Genomic DNA, 20,556 nt, shown 5'->3' with positions numbered 1-20,556 from the left:
GTGTTATTAAAATAAATTTGCTTATGTCACTATATAATGTGTGACTGGGTATGTGTGCCTGTGCAGAACGCTTGATTTGATTTCAGTTTCACTTTAACATATTGGAAAAATTGGTCTTATTATTGTACATAAAATAACAAAAAATGTGAGTATGACGAGCAACGTGAGGGACCCAGAGATTTCTTGTTCTTACTTCTTTCACACAAGGGAATTTGTCTGGAGCCCAGGCTTTCATGCCACTTTAATGGCGCTCTAATTGACTTATTGATCAGAAGGGTGCAGCCTGCAATCGACTGACGTGCTTTAAGACAGACAGGGGCTCCTTACCCTCAGCAACTTTACTTCACAACTTCAATGATGCCTAACTGATATGTGTGTATGTGTGTGTTTAACTTTTTGGATGATGGAGAAGAAACGGATCCCCAGGATTTAACACTGTGGGCCCATTTGGCTGCTCCCCAGGAAAAAAAGCCTATTTTTAATATCTATGGCTTTTGTTACCCTCTTACTGCAAACATAGTCCATTAACCAAGACTTGTTTGGTGTCTGAATTTTGCTTGTTTAGTTTTGGAAGCTTATCAGCACCATAATAAACCATCCATCCATCCATCCATCCATCCATCCATCCATCCATCCATCCATCCATCCATCCATCCATCATCTTCCACTTCTCTGGGGTTCGGGTCACGGGGGCAGCATCCTAAGCAATGAGGCCCAGACCTCCCTTTCCCCAGCCACTTCCACTAGCTCTCCGGGGGGAATTCCGAGGCGCTCCCAGGCCAGCTGGGCAATATAGTCACGCCAGCGTGTCCTGGGTCTTCCCAGGGGTCTCCTCCCTAGTGGACTTGCCTGTGACACCTCACGAGGGAGGCGTCCAGGAGGCATCCTAACCAGATGCCCGAACCACCTCAACTGTCTCCTCTCGACGTGAAGAAGCAGCGGCTCTACTCCGAGTCCCTCCCGGATGACCGAACTTCTCACCCTATCTCTAAGGGAGAGTCCAGACACCCTGCGGAGGAAACTCATTTCGGCCGCTTGTATTCGCGCTCTTATTCTTTCGGTCATTACCCAAAGCTCATGACCATAGGTGAGGGTGGGAACGTAGATCGACCAGTAAATCGAGAGCTTTGCCTTATGGCTCAGCTCTTTCTTTACCACAACAGACTGGTAAAGAGCCCGCATCACTGCTGACCCAGCACCAATACGCCTGTCAATCTCCCGCTCCCTTGTACCATCACTCGTGAACAAGACCCCGAGATACTTAAACTCCTCCACTTGAGGCAAGAGCTTATCCCCGACCCAGAGAGGGCTGTCCGCCCTTTTCCGCCTGAGAACCATGGTCTCAGATTGCTCCACAACATCCAGAGCCTTGAGGAACTCAGGACGGATCTCATCCACCCCTGGAGCCTTGCCACCAAGGAGCTTTTTAACTACCTTAATGACTTCGGCCTCAGTAATGGACAAGCCTATTCCCATGTCCCCAGACTCTGCCTCCTCCCTGGAGAACGTGTCGGTGGGATTGAGAAGGTCCTCAAAGTATTCCTTCCACCGCCCAATGACGTCTAAAGTCGAAGTCAGCAGCACACCATCTCCACTATATACAGTGCTAGTGGCACACTGCTTTCCCCTTCTGAGTCACCTGACGGTTTGCCAGAATCTTTTCGGAGCCGACTTAAAGTCACTTTCCACCAAACTCCTCACCAAACTCCTCCCACACCCGGGTTTTTGCCTTGGCGACGACTGAAGCCGCAGATCGCTTGGACAGGTATCGACAGGCCATAATAAACCATATTGAGTTATTTCCAAGACTTACTTATGTGGTTTCTGACACTGTATGACGTATTGCTATCTAAAATATGAACAAAAGTATGTCCATAACCAAAAACAGTAGCAGTGCCCACCTTGAAACCTAAACGTTGTCTGTATTTTTCCCATTTTTATAAATAACAGAATGTCACGCAGTGTCAGAAACCATATAAACCACATTAAAAACGTTTGGACAATGTTTAGGATGGTCGAATACATTTATGGTAAGGGTGGCTTAGCTGTTGCTTTCAGATTAGGACTGGATTAGGTGTAGCCCAGCAGCATTTAACAAGTCACATAGAATGCAATTGACATACCCCACAAAGAGAAGAATGCTAACTTGTCTGTGTGTGAAGGAGGGAGGTTGGCCTTGAATAAATGTTCTTTTTTCATGGTGTCTGCTTTTTCTTGGTTCTAGTTACTGACAGTACTGTCCATCCTTACTTTCCTCTTTGATATGGTTCTATATACAGCCCGCTCAATGTGAAATCAGTCACACATCTGAGATGAAGCCTGCAGATAAAGGCTTTGAAGCGGCGCTCCTTTCAACAGAGGATGAATCCTTTTTTGTCAGTTTTACTCTTTGTGAGATGATAACCTGAACATCTCCACATCTCCTGATTCAAATTTGAGCTAATATGCCCTTCTATTATAAAGGTGTGTAATAAAGTCAAAACCCTTGTCTGCTAATGGCTTTCTCCCAACACAGAGGCTGAATAAGATGAGCAGTGGAGGCTTTATTTGCTACTGCAGGAACATAATCATGCATTTCTATTTTTAGTTTTCTTGATGGGACTGTTGGTTATTTTTGCATTTTCAAAGCCGTTATGTTTGACATTGACAGAAAAATGATTGTATATTTAAAAAAAACAAAACATTTTTTAAAAGCATTTTGCCCGCTTAAGATTTTCTCTCTTGAGTGTGTAAATATGAGCAAAAACTCTTGAGAAACATTAGCTTAAGTGCTAATAATGTTTCTCAATGGTCAAATGGTTTGCTGCTAATGTCATGGTTTATGGTTTACTAGCGAATGTCACCTTAGTAATCTTCATGAAGCATACAGACATTGGTGTGATTCTAGTTTACATTATGGTGCTTTTTGGTTGTGTAACAGTGCTTGGTGAGATGATCCTCACCTGAAGGAGTAAAGTCCTAGCTAAATTGTATATGCTACCAAAGACAGCTTGAGTGCTAATGAACTACTTTCTCAGAATTTCTCGTTTTTTTTTCCATGAAACACCTGAAATGTGTTTTCTGCTCTCTTTTATTAGTTTGTGTTCTGTTTGTTTGGATGGAAATATGATTGTGATCTTTTTTCACAGTAAGGATCGTGAAAATGGTCGTGGTCTGAACATATCATCATGGTCAGCTGAACGGATTATGTAACATTTTTGACCCTCTTTGAGTTGATTTGTGAATTCAGAGAAATGTTAAAATGATTAAAAAACTAATCAGATTTAATTCAAGCACTTGGATAGCTTCAAAAAGGATGGCATTGATTTCTAACAGTCCAACATAATTCTTTGTCAAAGAAGCTGAAACGTACAAATCCTAGGATAATCCTCTAACTGAAATCCTGATTGAAGTACCAGAGCATGGAGCAGTTGAAATTGATGAAGGCCTTAAAGGCAGTTTCTAGCAGGCAGCCACATAGCCCTGCAAGGACTTGCTTCGGATCACGTTTCTTCTCGGAACATGCTCTACCTGTCTGCAGAGAAATCTCACTCAGCCGGCATCTCCCATTGGCCCCTAGGTCATTAGAGTCAGCCTTGGCTACTTCATGCCTTTGCACTCCTAAACCATAAATTGAACTCTAATCTTACGGGTAAAGCAGGCAGTATTTCATAGTGGTATTGATATTGTAAATCACAATCTCTCAATGTAAACTGAAGCCCCTACCCTATGTGAAAACATTAGAACCTGGATTGGGTGGAGTGATGAATTACCCAACAGTAAGTGTTAACCTTTGACCCGAGGGGTTGGGGTTATTGGATTTTATAGAATCCCATAGTCCCTGAACAGAAATGGGTGAGCGCTTTAATTTGATGATTTGCCATTCTTCTCGGCTGATTAGAGTAAAGCAGAGCTTCTGTGTTAAATCATCGATGATAGGTGCATTTGAGACAATGAAAACACATTTTAACAAACCAGAAAATAGTTCAGTCTATTACTTCTACTAAATAGAATCCACAGTCAACTGAGAATGTTTAAAATGTTGGTATTTTTTTAAATAGGCTTTGTAAGCCAAGCTGAATATCTTCATGAAAGTCTTTAGACTTGTAAAAACACTATTATGTATTGTGATAAACTGAGTTGAAGCTGGCGATTCAGTTGTATTGATTTTGGAACGTTTCAGTCAATTGTAATAAATTATAAAAACAGTCAATATGCACAAAAGGATTCATTTTTTGGTCAGCATAAAATTCTTGGGCTGTTTTCAATTGTAAAAATTTCACAAAAAGGTTAATGCTTTCTTTGTGTTGTCTGTGTTTAAACTTACCGTTTAAATAGTTTCTCCAGTATCATAATAATCAGCTTGAATGAACTCAGAATGAAATGAGATTCATGAAGCACTGATTTGCTTTCGGATGAATTATAGTCACATGGACTATGTGAGGTCAGAGTCACATTCCTGAAAGCTATGCGTGTGATCATTTGGTGTTAAGAGAATTTTATCCACTCTCGGCAAACAGACACTAGAGTACAGCACAGAAGTTCTTGCTTCCACAGTTTGAGATCTGGGACAGACTAGTGGCAAAGTGTCAAGCGAATTCATTTTCATCTGGTTCTTGATCTCCAGTCCCATCTATTTGCTGGAGCTGGAGACAGGTGAGTAGTGGGATGCTGACAGATCCAGCATCCCAGCTGGTGTACACTTTGCTGTGCAGAGTCATTTATTATCCCTGACATTTCACTGTCAGATGAGTGGAATGAAATATGGGTGTTTGGTTAATGTAGGGCTAACTCTAGCCCTGCCTTGTGTGAAGTGTGCAGAAATGCTGCAGTTTCTCAAAGTGATAGTTTGGTGATTTTCCTTTGTTTTGTACTGGGACTACAAAACGAATGTAACTGAAAAGTAATGGAAGTTTATAGCCTAATAATTAGCACTGTGCAAATGATATGCTTAAGTCACTGTGTAATAGACTGTTATCCAGGAAACTGGACAAAAGTGTGGACATAATTCAGGCTTCAAGATGGCTGTGTTTAGCTGTGTGATGTGCTTTTGTCCATTGTCATAAAAGCAGAATGTCACTTAACATTTGACCACAAGGAGGGGTTTCAGTAAAATTACTTGGATGCTTTTGGATGCTGTAGATACTGAATGCTAGAGGGAGAAAGTACATAAGCACAGTACTGAATAATGTGAATTGATGAAGAATGATACAAAGAACATGTTCACCTTTACATGATTTAGTTCTGCTTTTGTAGTTACATTTGTTCTATAGGGTTGTTAGTAAGGCTGGGCAATTAATCAAAAAGTGAACAAAACCGACATTCAGAAACTCTAACCAAAGTAATCCTGACCATGTCGGTTATTTCGATTTTTTAAAATTCTGTTAGTCCTTTCCCCACTCTGTGTGTTCATGTACTGTCCCTTTAAAAGCTTAATAACGTGCTTGTAGTCACGTGACTCCGCTACGTCCACTCTTCGACATGTTCACCCAGCAGGTAAAAGTGGCCCAAATCTGATTATCGCATTAACCAGACTTCTTAAGATATTCCCAGACAGAGGACCAGATTCACCAGAACTTTCACACTATCTTTTAAATGTGTTCTGTAGGCAACATCAGTCTGAACAGATTGGCTCCTAAACTGACCCACAAGCACAATGGAGCGATGTACCACGTTGTGTCATGTGGCTCATCCAGAGGTAAACAATCATGCCTATGAATCAGTTGCATATTCACCAGCACCACAGGAGCGATCATGATGCTTCACTGACTGACAGCTGGGCTAATCACACAGAATGTGTTCAAGCTCACCTTAAAAAGGGTGTTGTCACTTCTTTGGTTCATTTCCTCGAATTCTTTAAAATTTGATTTCACAATTTTGAGCTGTTGTTTGACTCAGCAGCCTCGCTGTCCTACAACCACCTTTGGCCATTTCTTTCAAAATCCCTTCAAACGTGGAGTGTTTTTGGATTTCAAATTTTTGTACGGAAATATCTCCCCAAAAGTTTATGAGGTCTCAGCAGCGCAAAATTATGATGAACGTTGAGTTGGATTAACATAAAAGCCATGTGAATTCTGATCTGGCAGTTGAAATGTTTTACGTTAGGATATGCAGAGCATATTTACAAAAATGTCAGTGGACAATGAAGACAAAAATAAACAAAACCAAAATAATCGTTCATTAGTCATAATCATGGTAAAATAGTCAATTAATCGTGATATTGATTTGAGCTTATATTGCCCAGCACTAATTGTTAATATATATATTTTTAACATTGGGCTTGCAAAATAATATGCACTGCAAATGAAATGAAGTTAGATTTCTTACTTTGTTCAAAATCATCCATTCATCTCCTGTTTGGGAGCACTTTGGTTTTCCTAGTTGAATTGGATGGGCAGAGAGTGGTCGATTGAATGGCCACAGTGTGCTGACATTGCTCAACTTGAATGTCAAGTACATGTACTAATACCTCAACTATGCCAACCCAGTTGTCAAGATATTACCCAAAGGTGTCAGTTAGCAGTGAGAGGAGAAGACTTGAGTTACAGCAGATGCTTCTAGTCTTGTTTTCTCTCAAAGTAAATCTCACACTTGGGAAGGACTCTGAAGGTCAACTTTGAAACCTTTTCTGGCCACCCAAGCAGTGGAGTACTTGTATGCGTGTGACGGAACATTGTCTTAGATAAATACTGTGGTCTGTTTTTTTCTTCTGTTTAAAGAGAACGTGTCCAGTTGTGATGGTTACTTGTCAGTTCAACTTCATCCTGACTAGGTCCAACTAACTCATTGAACTCATTGTCAATGATAGTAACCAACATGATTACCTTGCTGGCGTGTCCAACTGATGACCTTTGTCCATTGCTGATCCAGCCGTTGTTAAGTGGGGCTTATGTTTTACCTCTTTAGTGTAGCAGTGCTGAGAGAACTTGTCATCTTGATACTTTTTTCTAGGACATTCCAGAAAGGTTATCATTCCAGAGGATTATCATTAAAACTAAGGCTTGATTCGGTCAGCGATCAGTTTGCTGGTTTTCTCTGCTGTCCTCCACCAAAACACTAAAATTTAAAGGCATCAGTATTTTTGTGGCCTGTGTTTTATTGTCCAACTTTCATATCCATAAGAAAATCCTTAAAAGTGCTAAGCAGGTCAGGTGCTAATCTATGCCCTGTTTCTTGCCCGCTGCATACTTTGTTGTTAATAAATGATCCAAGAAGGCAAAAGCTGTCCACTTCTACAGCTTCACTAATGTTAGAATAATATAATGAATTAATGACTAGCTTGTTAATTAACTTGTGTTTGCAGAGTAAATAGGTTTATAGGCTGAACTTTCCATTCATAAAACATATTGAAAGCCCTCTGGAGACGTATCTCCCCTTTAAAAGGCATAAATGGTTTAGTCTGGCTCTCCATATCGGATGTGTTGGAAAGGGAAGGCGACTGTCTAATGCTGGTTAATGAGCCAGTTTTTAGCAGGCAGCATTTTTGTATGAAAGACCTTTTAAAGAATTCGATTTTAGATGGGCCCCAAGGTAGCGATACATCAATGTCAGGATACCAACAGTGCTTTAACAAATATTGAGGCACTGAGGCATTCAGAAGTTTTTGGTAGAAAGCAAATCTTAAGTTAATTTCCTTGAACCTTAGGATTATTTTTCAGTTATTGGACTAAAGACTTGGTATTCAGTAACTTTTTGTTTTATTTGAATTATGACTCCTGGCTGCCCTAATGCGTAAATAGAATTGGGGGTATCCAAAAAAAGAAATAAATAAGAAAGCAAAGAGCAAAATAAATAATTAAATGACAAATGCAACTTCAGAATAAGAATAAGAACTTCAGAACATCATAGAGGAAATATGGCAACGTAAGTCAAGGTCAATTATTGACAGCTTCTTGTTTTCCAGTGTGATTTCACATCATTTGTCATCGTTCACTTTGTGAAGCATATGGCCCGCAGTAACATGGTCACAGTGCTGGTAATTAACTTGCCCAAATAATTGCTACAGACTCATATCAACTTTTTTATGTATGACCCTCTCCCTTGCATTTTTCTGGGAAGGCATGGAGTATGCATAGCGTAGTTGTACACATGGCCATGAATACAAATGACTTTACAAATCCGGCTTTGTGGCTTTAGAGAAAGAAAGGCTGTGGAAAGTTTTATTGGGCAGAGTTATGGCTGAGTTGGCTGGGGGTGTGTGTGTGTGTGCTGGTGTGTGAGTGTGTAATGGCTTTCTGTATTAGTCCAAATAGCAGACTCAAAGCATCAGCAGGCCATTCAGGGATGAAAGGGGGCTGTTTGAGACTGGCTTGGCTGAACATGCTGAGACTGAGTGGAGCAGGGTGTCCTGCTTCAGTCCACTGACGGTCCCGCAGAGACTCACAGTAGGGATTAAGCTGTCAGTTTGACTGCTGTGAAAGGGCAAGGCAGAGGTGCTGCTGAAGAAGCCATGACCGGAGATGGAATTTAACATTAAATGCCAAGGGACCTTTCGACATCCCTTCAAAGAGAACCCTGATTTGCGGCCAGTATTTGGGCCCGGTGCAGATTTAAAAGAGCTGAAACTTTTGACAGCTGATGAAACCATCTTAAATAATTTATGTTCACTTTTCATGTTTTGTTTGAACAGCACTTTACTGACTGATGATGACTGTCATCTGTAAATTGTCAAATAGGACTAAATATGCTTACATGCACACAACAACCTTAGTCGTTAGTCATTTGGCTCCTTAAAAAGACAGGGCCAAAAGTTTTCTTAAACACTGTTATAATCTAAGAATAGCTCAGCCAATTTGCATTGACTTCCCTGCACTCACTGAATAATAAGGTGTGATATGTAATATGCCTGGGATTTTAGAGGGTTAAAAGAGCTATGTAAAAAACATGTCCATTTATAGTCCTGTTTACGTGCAGCGCCCCTTTTCATGATGCTCCTCTCTTAATACTCGTATGAGTTTGTCAGCGGTTAAGCATTTTTGTGTTGTCTACTTCATGGTTAATTTTATTTACTGTTATTTTCATCAGGCCCTTTATTTTCATCAGTCCCCTAATAGTATTGTTGTATTCAAGTTTATTGTATGTAAAGCTATAATAAAATAAGCAATGGATTACTGCTAGGTCAGAAGTGTCTGTAATAACTAGCCCAAAGCCAAGTGAATTTGTCACAAATCAGTGTTTTCCCTCATATTAGTGTTATGGTGTAAAATAAGTCATTTAAAAATATCATTGTTTTAGCATCAGACCCAACTAGTACTGGGCAGGCCCAAGCCAAATTCCTAATTAATAGAGACTGTTTTCTTAAGCATCAAATCGCTCCTGATAGACTTTGGATATGACATTAGATGTGTGTCATTAGGGTGCTTCTGAAGAATACTACAACACCCCTTTAAAAACATACATTACACACATTTTCTGCCCTCGGCTTTTAAACAAGCTTAGAGCCTATCCGGACAGTGATGCTCTTTTGCCAGTTCATGGTACAGGTGTGTTTATCTGACATGGGCTCTTGAAGACCAGAGTCTAGAATATCACAGGATCCAGATAGCTTTAGAAGAATTTGGTACGTCATGTTCACATGACACGCTCTATAAATATCTGAACGCAGTAATATGAGGCAGTGCATAAAGAAAACCTGTCACACAGCAGAACATGGGGGAATCTATCAGAGGCACAGAGATGTTAATTTAGCAAACTGTCACATTAGTGTAAGTATCTAACATTGATCGCACAGAGCTTAGTCACACCAGTGCATAGAAAACCAATCTGCACTTTTTCACCGCAGCTGCTTAGAGAGGGTCATTTGTACTTGTCTAAAGGATAAGCTTGACGCCTTGAAATATTAGCAAGGAAGCAGATTTAGCACAAAGAGGACCCCTCAGAGACGCAACATAACACTGAGGTATTTTATTACCAGACTATTTCTGAGTGAGGAGACGTTTTAGCTTTCACTTGTCTCATTTGAGAGTAAAATCTGCTTGTTGTTTCCAAATGCTGCATGGTAAAGACTGAGATCAGGCGTATTATATATGCTGATATGTACATTATATGGTTCACTTGATTAGAAAACATTGCCTGCCTTGTACTTCAAGTCACTGACCACTGTACAAGGTCCACCATCTCTATGGGAAGATGTGCCATTACATCTGTTGTCATGCACAATATTCTTAGCCACCCTCTACATGGTTCATCGCTTTCGGACCACAGGAGCGGTGTTGATCAGGTAACATGTTCGGTTGTGGACCGTTCCCAGAAGATCTTTGACACTGACATCGTAGTGTGGTGTTGGTTTGAGTGTGTTAGCAGTTATTGCTGAGGTTTTGTACTCATCAGTGCCACTGCAAGGTTGGGAGTGGTCCATTACCCAATAAGATAGGATAAGATAATCCCTTATTAGTCCCATGACGGGGGGAGATTCACATATTCAGCCAAGAGCAGCTCTGTGGTCAGAAACGTACCACTCAGGAAGGACTAACACAAATTGGGCTAAAGTCTCTGAAAGTACACCAGCAAGATGGAGCTACCAGGGAGGGTATGTTTTTTTTATTGTGAACGCCCACCAACACAAATCCAATGAAGATGTTGTATACAATGTTAGAGGGTGGTAACATGATATGACTGTGTTATTGTTATTGTGATAAGTCAAGATATGCTTATGTGGTGGGTGTCGTAAGCGCTTCTAGAACACTGTATGAAAGAGCTGCATGTATTAGACTTGAGCTGTTTGAAGACATTGTTGGGAACTGCAGATAGATTGCATCGAACACTATCAAATGATAATCAAACTGACCTTGTGGTTCCATTAAAAAAGATTAAAAATCAAGAGAAAATGTCATATATTCTAATCTTTTAATTGAAGACTACAGTAACAGTAGCGTGTAGGCTTACTCAGCTTCAGCCGTTATATTATGTTAAAAAGAAGCAATTTATAGGCTATAAAAGCGCGGTTTTACCAAGACTTACCAAAAAAGGTAGAACAATTATACGTTGGCAGGTTAGACCAATTTTAGATGATAATAATCTAATAATGCCAAAGTCATATAATGCTGCTCTGCTGTAGAGTGTTTACATGTGCCTCACCACAAGCATTTCAGTGCGTGAACGTCCTGACATGTTGGGCAAATGACAAATAAGCTTGATCTTGTTTGCCAAATATTTCATCTGTCCTCATAACAATTCTTTAGAGTTGCATTTTTCTAAACTAAATGAATTAGAAATAGTTTGTACTCATGTTTTTTGTGTGTGTCTCATGAGACTCTGCTCTTTGCTCGTGCATTTTGTTGTGACCATGAAAAATCGTTGTCATATTGCCCACAATAGTAAGTTGTGACTTGCTGAAAACATACAAAGATTAACTGGGTCTTTGCCTCATGCAACCCCCTGAGATACTTGCTGAAATATTTTTACCCCACTGCTCGTAGCAGAAAGCGGCCAAGGTCCACTGCCTGACTGAAGGCATTAGCGAAGCTATTGAAATAAGCTTGTGTGTTCCACAACACATATGATACTCTAAACTCAGTAAGGTAAAATGATATGAATGATTCTTAGAAACGGAGCTCTGTCAGCTCATGTAAATTGAGGTCCAGTTCCATGTGGTCATTGCAGTATGGTAAAAATCACTGACCATTTGTTGTGAATTTCCATTTTCACTTTCCCACTCATGGCCTATGAACATACCTCTCTTTGCAGCATGACTACTTCTCTCCTACCCACAAGACAGTCGTTGCGTAATAAGCTGAAATGTGCAATAATTACAGCCATCAAAGCCCTTATTTTGTTCCTCTGAAGAATTACAACACCTACACTGTTCTCCATATTTTCCTGTGAACGCCAAAGCTACTCTCTGCTAATTTATTTAAGATGTATCATGGTTCTGCGTAAAGCTCTGTTCTTTCCAGCCACTGGGCTGATTATTTCAACTCTGTGATTCACTGGCATATGGAAAAGAGCATGTGTAGTTATTGAGCGGGCGTAGGTGAGTCACAGTGTCTCAGGAACATCTGTGTGCTAAAAGGCGGAATGTCTGCATACACACACTGTCCATTAGCACCTTCTGCATCACAGGCTCTCGCTCTTTGATTTTTAGATAAGGTCCATCCATATTCTGTTCTGTTCATGCTCTTTTTTGTTTTTCATTATATCCTCTGAAGTTGATTTACGCTGTAATGATTAAAAAGTTCGTATGGGTTTTTGTACCAAAAACATCTGATTCCTTAAAACATGACGGTATTCCAGCCTATTTTTATCATTCGGTGCTACAGTCTCTTCAAAATAATATGTAAATTATCTTTTTTTTTTGTTTGGCCTTCACAAGCAGACCAGAGGCACACAAGTGGAAATGCATCGATACCGATATTGGTATCAGGTATTGGCCTGATACCATGCTCGTTTGCACCGATCCCAACATCCGATACCACCTTATACCATGTGACAGAAATTGAGTACATGCTGCCACCTTAAGGAGCGTGCATTAAGCTTGCAATCTGTTCTCTCACCAAAGTGTTGCCAAGTTGTTGGTCGATTTAAAAATTCTGCTTTGGCATCTTCCTGCCAGACATACGCTGTGGGTGGACACAAGTAGGCTAGGGTAATGGAGGCAAAACATTTTTGTATCTGCCAATTTTATGTTGTTTGACTGAATGGATTTGAAAGGTGTGTACACTGGTATGTTGATTTTTCAGCATGTTGTTATTATTATTATTATTATTATTATTGTTGTTATTGTTATGGATTTTACAGGGTCATATATTAGCTATTATCACAGTGATAAAAAAAACTAAAAAATAGTAATTTTCTTGTGATCTGACTTCAGAACAGATATGGGTTAAACAGACAATACATGGAGTCATTGACTATTTTTACAGCTTGTTTACAACTGTGTTCATGTACAATATCGAACTGTTACATTTCAAAAGCAAGAAAAGTTTGTTTTCGCATGATAACAGCCCCTTTAAGCTGTTGATGGGTGCCAGGCTTTTGGAAGGTGCCTCTTTTTGCAGCGTCACTTCTTGCAGAGGTGAGGACTTCTGTAGTAAAGCCCTGAACTTTGTTGTAAATTGCTGACCCGAAGTCAAGAGCACAGCATAATGTGTCTTGTAAAATGAGGTCAGTGACACTTGGTGATTGAGCTGAGCCCAATTCATCAGCAAATAACCATGATAGTGTACCGCAGTTAGAGCCTGGAGACCAAGGTTTTGGCTCATCAGTCCTCCAGCAGGAGGTTAATGGGTGAAAGTTGTGTGATTACAGAAAGTGGGATTCTGGGCAGGTTTATAAGCCATCTGGTGCTCATGGTGTGGACTAGAACACGACACAGGGCATCTGTTTTCTGTCGAGGTGCCATTTTCTGTGACGGGATGCGTGGTTGGGCAGCTTCCCCAGGCACCAGTTCTCCTTCTGGAGAAACGTCTCCTCTATACGGAACACAGTGTGAATCCTGATTACATGCCTGGCCAGTAGTCAGGAATTAAAGACATTAGAAACTGTGTTCATTGCTTACATCTCTATTTAGCCAACCGGCAATAGAGCTGAGGCTAAATGTGGAATGAAAGGCAGAGTAACAAAATATAGCAGAAGTGGTTTGTAAGACTGCATGAGTGCCCTAGCCAAGTCACTGAGAGTTGCATGACTATGGAGAATGGCTTTTACTTTGTTGGAGCATCCTTTTCATCTGCCCAGAGTTTTCAATTAGCTAATTTATTCGGAGGGGTTTAGTATCCTACGTATCCTTTTGTGTAGTTGTGTAGTGTAGTTTTGTGTAACAGAAATGTACATGGCTGTTTTCCTGCCTCTCTCCCTTAGAAACAGGAGGTTCATGTTAGTGTGCCTTAAAAACTGATGTGTGTCAATGGTCTGGTTAGGAGTGTAAATTTTGGGTAATTCTTTTGGCTGATGACGTTGTCATTAGATCATTAGTTGGCAACTAAACATTAGCCAGCAAGCCTAAAACCAAGGATGCAACCCATCAAAATATCCATTATAAAATGGATAGTCCTGCTTCTGAAATCTGATTGGCTGAGCCACATTCCACTGTAAATTACTTGACAGATTCACACTTATGAGCACACACATCAACTGAATTCTGTATAGATGTTTTAATGAAAGTGCCGCTAGTATGGACCATGAAATGTTGAACTGAGGCTGCGAAACTGTGATAGACATACATTACACTACAATCAGGGTTCAATCGAGAGACTAACAGCAATGGTATGTTCATGAATATACAATCAAAAATACATTACAAAGTTGATGAACTGTCTGAAATATTGAGTAATGGACCATCTGATGTTTTGGATACATAAATGCTGTGCCGCAGGGCCCAGGGAAGCTCTGTAGCTCTCGAAAACCATCATTTTCTATCATTTTGTGTGACTGCTTCACAGCTTTCTCATGGACGACATAGCTGTCTTATCACTTGCCGATATTTGTTTTTGAAGTGGTATATTGTTGATGTTGTGCTATCATCCTCTAGAAAAGGCCTCTGAGCACAATTTTTAGCTGCACCTTTCATTCTTTAGTAGGCCTTGTAGAACCAGTTGTACAATTAATTAGAACCACCTTTGTATGTTTACAGAAATCTGTCTTAAATGATGAACTAAAAATTGGTTGAACAGTTGTTTATTTGTTGGTTACTGGTTACTCTTTCAGTCATTTACATTCCTGGTTCGGCTTAGAGTGGCTGCATTGCATGCTTCAAAAAGTGTATAACTCGCTGTGTTTGGTATTTTATGGCAAAACGTTAACCATAACCCCCTCCAAATTTTTGAGTTTAATCAAAGAACAACTATAGGTGTGATATGGTGCACTTCAGCTGTTGGGGTCTGAAACCATCCCAGCCAAATGGAGAAGATGCAGTGTACCAAAAAACCGGTGCAGAACAGGCCAGTCTTGGTCCGCTTACAAAAGAAAAAAGGAGCAAAAAGAACTCAGTCCATTTGAGTTCATTTAATATGGACCAAACATCCCAAACAATTCTTCCAAATAACCCCAACAAATCTTCTCTGCATAGCTCTAGAGTACAGATGAATTCTTGGCACTGTTTTGAAACATGGAAGGACACATGGAAGGTTTAACTGTGTTTGACAAAAGCCTCTGTCCACAACGATGGTGCTGAAATGCATGCGGCAGCTGTCCGTGGTGCTGATCTGTGACACTGTTTGTTGGCTTTTCAGAGCAAATGTTTTAGTGCATTGCCTCCAACGCGGGTTAGGGTTTGTAGTAAAGATGCAGTATGTAGAATTTAGATGAAAGTGTTGTGCTTACTGAGCTATCTTGAACTTGTTTAAGGATTCTCCAGCTGAGAAAAGGCTGCAAGCTATGGGATCATTTGGGGTGTAATGGAAAATGTGTTTGTGAGACTGTACTGCCAGGGCAGAAGGGAAGATGTGAGCATAAAATACAGTGATTCCCCAGCACCTGCAGTGGTCAATCCCTGCTCTGGACTGTTTTCATATTGATTTTCCTGCACAAGTGGCTGCTTAGGCCTCTGTAGAGGGATGCGTACTCTGTCTAATAATCACTCATGGTGGTGGGCTCTGCTGTGTTTTGCGCTCTTCAGCCTGAGAGGATTAGGCCATGACTGTAACTTTGGCAGCATTGATTCTGGATTTGTGCCCTGAACAGTGCTGGCAGTTGCTCAGGTTTGGTGGTGTCTGTCTCCTGGGCACCATTCAGCGGAGTAAACAATAAATGATTCACACAAAAGGAATTATACCTGCCTACACATCTTACCTCTGAATAATAAACACACACACTTTGAAGTGTCATTGATATGTTTGCTGATAAAGTTTTCAATTTCCACCCCACCCCACTCCCCCCACCCCCCAAACACTGGTTGCAAGCTCTGGCTGCTCTTGACATTAGTCTTTACGAGTTTTATGACAAATAGACTACGAAAGATGGTCAAAAAAAACTTAAACAAAGATTAATGTTTGGAGCATTCTCGTTTACCGTGTGGAAGAATGAGGTTTGTTACGACAGAGACGATGCGATTAAATTCTTACATTTTCACAGCAGCTCTTTGTTACGATGTGACTTTGTGACTTTGTTACGATCATGATGAACGATTATGCAGAATCACATCTCAGAATTGAATTACACATTACGCTTCCCTTCATTAAATCTCCAGTGCAGAATACTCGTGAAAGGTTGAAATATAGGGTTAGATATTGATCATTACTTATCCAATTTTATACAGAGTCAGGTCCTGGTGCTGGTGCAGCTGAATATTACTCTTCATTTCCATCGTAATCTGTCTGCTTCCTACGCCCTGCTGGGTTCTCTTGCTGAGGATGCAGGGAATGCCACTGATTTATTCGCTGTGCTTCATTGATTTGCTGTCATCTTTCGGCGGAACAACAATAAATCATCCTCCTTTACTTTTACCGATGTTAACTCCTTGAAAAGAGAATGAATTCAAATAATATTGTGTTGTGAGTGAAAAGGCTCCCCCCTGGCATTCATTTTAAAACCTTGTTTTTACATTTACTTATAGTATTTCTCTATATTACCCCAGTTAATGGACTATTCTGATCTATAGATCTTTTATTGCTTTGAATTAGTTTACATTTTTGTTGTAAAGTCTTATTTTGTGGAAGGAAATGCTGTTCTTTACATTTGTGCAATGATTTTGTCATTTCTCAACTATAAAAGACGGAAGACTTTGAGAGCTTTAAGGTCCTCTGAGCTGATGAATTCAAGCATTCAATTCAATAATTCTCCAGTTTCACATTGCAGTTGAATAGAGCACGTCTGGTTGAACATGCACAATAAACAAAGCAGGCAATACATCCTGCTATGGCGTGTCATCTGGCTAGCTGGTTTGCTAGAAGGAAATTGATTTGTATTTCAACTTCCACTTTTTGCCCAATTTACTTAGACCTGTAGTTCTCAAGGTCATGCTTTGCCATATCTTGGTGGAACACTGCCCCAGTTTGATTTACTGAGCTGTGCAATACAGCTTAGGCAAGGGTGGGTCTCCCAGGCAATGCACAAAAATAACTATGAATCAATGTGTGTGTGTTTTCTCGCCATTTTTGTTGCAGTCTCAGCAGAAGTGCATTGTGATCTTTGCTCTGGTGTGCTGCTTTGCTGTCCTGGTGGCTTTGATATTCTCAGCAGTGGACGTGTTGGGAGAGGATGAAGATGGCATCAACGAGGAGAACTGCAGCAAAAACTGCCAGTAAGCATTTTCATGAAATAACATAGAAAAAAGGGCCTAACCAGGTGCTTTTGACTTTGATGTCCGCGCACCTGGTCATTAATGACACCTCAGTGCACTTTTCTATAAGAACGAGATGTGGTGTATATTTGAGTGTCATAGTATGTTACAGTGGCCATGCAGAGCTTGCATTTTTAGTCATAGCCAAGGGGATCACTTTGAGAGCGTCAAAGGTAAAATCTAGACCTAGTAACTATTAGTGCCAGATCAAAAAACAGCTGTCACAAACTCTTTGTGTATTTTTAAAAAAAATATTTCACATCCTATAATGTATAAAAACAAACTGAACTGGACTAACTATGCTCTCTTTTGGACTGGCTTTTCTGGTATGCTCAGAAACGTATAGTATCACTGCAGTTAAATTCATTATAACAATAAAACGGCAGAAGTAGCCATGAATTTGCATTACTTTTAAAGGCTTAAAGAAGGGAAGAGTGTGTTGTCTTGGATACTTTAGCTTATCCAAGGACTAGTCCTTTGGTCCAGTCACAGACGGAAGTCTTCCTTGAGATTAGCCCTGGAGTGAAAGAGAGATTTCCTTGACAAGTTATTTATTTCCTAAAATAATGTTTATAAATGCTTACTTTGTGGAAAAGGTGTACAGGACCTATCAGCTTATATCAAATGATATCAAAGAACCGCTGCTGCAACGCAAGCTGAGTGATGTTCAAACTAGAACAAGGCTTTGATGCTATAATTATCCTGAAAAATATTCCACTGGCATCAAATGTGCACCCAGTATAGAGTATTTGTGGTATGCTGCCTGTCTGAAAACAGTCATCGGTCAGAAGAGACCAGTATTAGAATCTGCCTTCGAAAGACTTGTAGCACAAAGTAGCTATATCTTTATAGCCTTACTGATCATTATATTGAATTACATGCCTGTGTTAAATTACAGCCCTACAGATTTTATGTCCCAGCTAATTTACCCAGTATAAATTAGCTCTTAATGATGATCCTCTGTAATCCAATTACCTCAATAGCGTTACATTAGCAATGCCTCTCATTACTTTTTTCTAGTCATATCCTGTGTGCCCTAGAGTCGGTCTGTAAATGTCTGTGCTACAGTGAGTCTGGCTCAAAGCACAGTCAGTCCTGTCCATCTCTGGGCTGGACTGGCTATTAAAATGAGAATGCCCATGGCTATAGTGACCTCCCTTTGAGTTCCATTGTTATCACTCTTTCCTCCATGTGTAGCTTGTTACCCAAGAACATTTTTCTAGACTCAGCCATTTCCCCAGTCCCAAGAGCAATCTGCCCTCCATTTCCTGCTAATAAGTGTCGAAAATGCAATTTGGGACTCCAAAGTTGAAATTGATTCTGCTTTGCTCCAAGTGAGAGCTTGGAGCCATTTGGAAGCAAAGCTCCATTGCTTACTGAATGTGGTCATCAAGTCTGTTGGTGTTATATCAGTGGGGTTGTGGAGATGTTTCTCTGGATTGCCTCAAGAAGAAGTGCTAAATTCCAAGTCTGCTGTTTGACAGTACATGTCAGAGTCTGCTCCTTTATCTGTAGTTCGCTTTGACATGAAGAACTGCTGACTTCACGTAATAAAGCACCTCGAGTGTTTTTGCATTCTTGATAAGCTGATTCGGAGAAATGGGAAAGCCCAGGGAATTGTTTTTACATAACAACCTAATCCATGCCTGTAGATATCAATCGAAAGTTCATTGTGCAGTATTCTACCAGTCTCTGTTTTGTGCTGCGCTGTGCCCACATCATGTTTTGTTAGCTAGTTATCATTGGCTGTGATTGCATTAGCATTTGAGAATGAAATCAGAACTGCAAATTGATTTGTTTATGCTTCTTGATCAGTACGCATTGTACTGTCATTTTACTTGGTGTCTGGACAGTTTCAGACTGGAACAGTGGAACAGAAAAGGGGTATGTGGTAGGGATGTGACGGATTAACCTGGTTACTGATAAAAAGCAATTATTCATCCAGTTCCATCAGTAAAAATGTGCATTTTAATTCATTTCCAGTAGCCATGTTTATCATTTAGTTGGAGAATTTTTTAACAGGAAATTTAAATGTAAAATGTTTGTTATTCTTTGGTTATAGAAGCTATAGAAAACTGTGGGCCTGCCGGTGGACTCTGGCTATTTAAGAGGTATACAAAAAATGGGTTCTTATGTGGGTATTATCAGGTTGATTGGACATGCTGAATTGCCCCTAGGTGTGAATGTGTGAGTGTCTGTCTGTCTGCCCTGCGATGGACTGGCGACCTGTCCAGGGTGTATCCTGCCTTCCGCCCGATGACTGCTGGGATAAGCTCCAGCACCCCTCCGCGACCCTGAGGGAGAAGCGGCTTAGAAAATGGATGGATGGATGGATGGATGGTTCTTATGTAGGGTATTTTTTATCTGTTTTTGGCTGCTGACTTTATGTATGCACTGATGCCTGGCTCCACCTAACAATATTACGTTCCACTGTCTACACAGGCAACTTTTTTTGATATCAAGTGCGTTAACATAAACTTCAGTGGACATGGGAGCGATGTCATCAAACGTGGCTCAACCAGTGAGGTTTCAGACCTGCAGTTGTATTTTAGAATTGGTATTTTGATGGGCTGTGTCCGTGTTTTTGGGCTTGCCAGTTAATGGTTAATTATTGAAAAATGACGGATCATTTATCAGTCAAAAGAATTACCCAAAATTTACCTCCCTAGTATCTAGCGATATAACCACAACTATTTAGAGCTAAGCTCCAATATGGAAACTTCTGCACACAAAAGACTGCACGAATAAATAGGATCTTAATTAGTCACCGTTACTATAGGACACTATAATTCTGTCACTATAGGAGACTTGTTTCTTGCATATGATTGTAGTTTTCATGTATGCAGTTTGCATATTCTTTGTAGCTTATACTGAAGGGACATAGCTTTAGAATACAAGCTGTGAAATTTCAGCCTGTGTAGTGCAGTAGTGGATTGTGAGTTTGTGTTTCTCCCTTAAGGCTACGAGCAGTGCACTTACAGGCAGCTGTCAGTTAGGTGTCGATTGCAGTCAGATGGGGTTCAGGGCAATCAGGTTGGCGCTGATGCAATAAATTACAAAAGGTCCAACTTACTTTTAAAGTTCAAAGCACTGCTTCCTGCAGTTTTTAATGGTGGAGTGTGTCTTATACACAATACTGGAGTACAGAATACATTCTGAATGATTTGATTGATATTAAACAGTCTATATGTTATCCTTATCTATTTCTTATAGCTTTCCCTGAGGTCCATTTATGATGTTTGTGTGGTTTTGTGTCATAAATGTATAAATCACTGTTTTCCGGTCCCTCTTTATGTCTTAGCATGCCAAAGGCTGCTTTTAAGAAAGATCATATATAAATGACTTATGTTCTGATTGGTTGT

The 20,556-nt window shown here is 40.3% G+C and overlaps 1 protein-coding gene across 4 annotated transcripts in view; it reads left to right on the top strand.

Moving 5' to 3' along the window:
* LOC108429263 (inactive phospholipase D5) overlaps positions 1-20,556 on the top strand; it is a 69,878-nt gene that overhangs the window by 26,716 nt on the left and 22,606 nt on the right. For 2 of the 4 annotated variants that reach the window (XM_017700901.2, XM_017700902.2), the window contains exon 2: positions 17,019-17,155. The exons of the other annotated variants lie outside the window; for them this stretch is intronic. In XM_017700901.2, the coding sequence (XP_017556390.1) occupies positions 17,019-17,155 (137 nt within the window). The remainder of the gene's footprint in view (positions 1-17,018; positions 17,156-20,556) is intronic. 4 annotated transcript variants of the gene reach the window in all.

This window comes from Pygocentrus nattereri, chromosome 22 (assembly GCF_015220715.1).
Source record: "Pygocentrus nattereri isolate fPygNat1 chromosome 22, fPygNat1.pri, whole genome shotgun sequence".
Taxonomy (NCBI): Eukaryota; Metazoa; Chordata; class Actinopteri; order Characiformes; family Serrasalmidae; genus Pygocentrus; species Pygocentrus nattereri.
The sequence above is the reverse complement of the archived record's forward strand: the minus strand, read 5'-3'. Positions and strand labels throughout refer to the sequence as shown.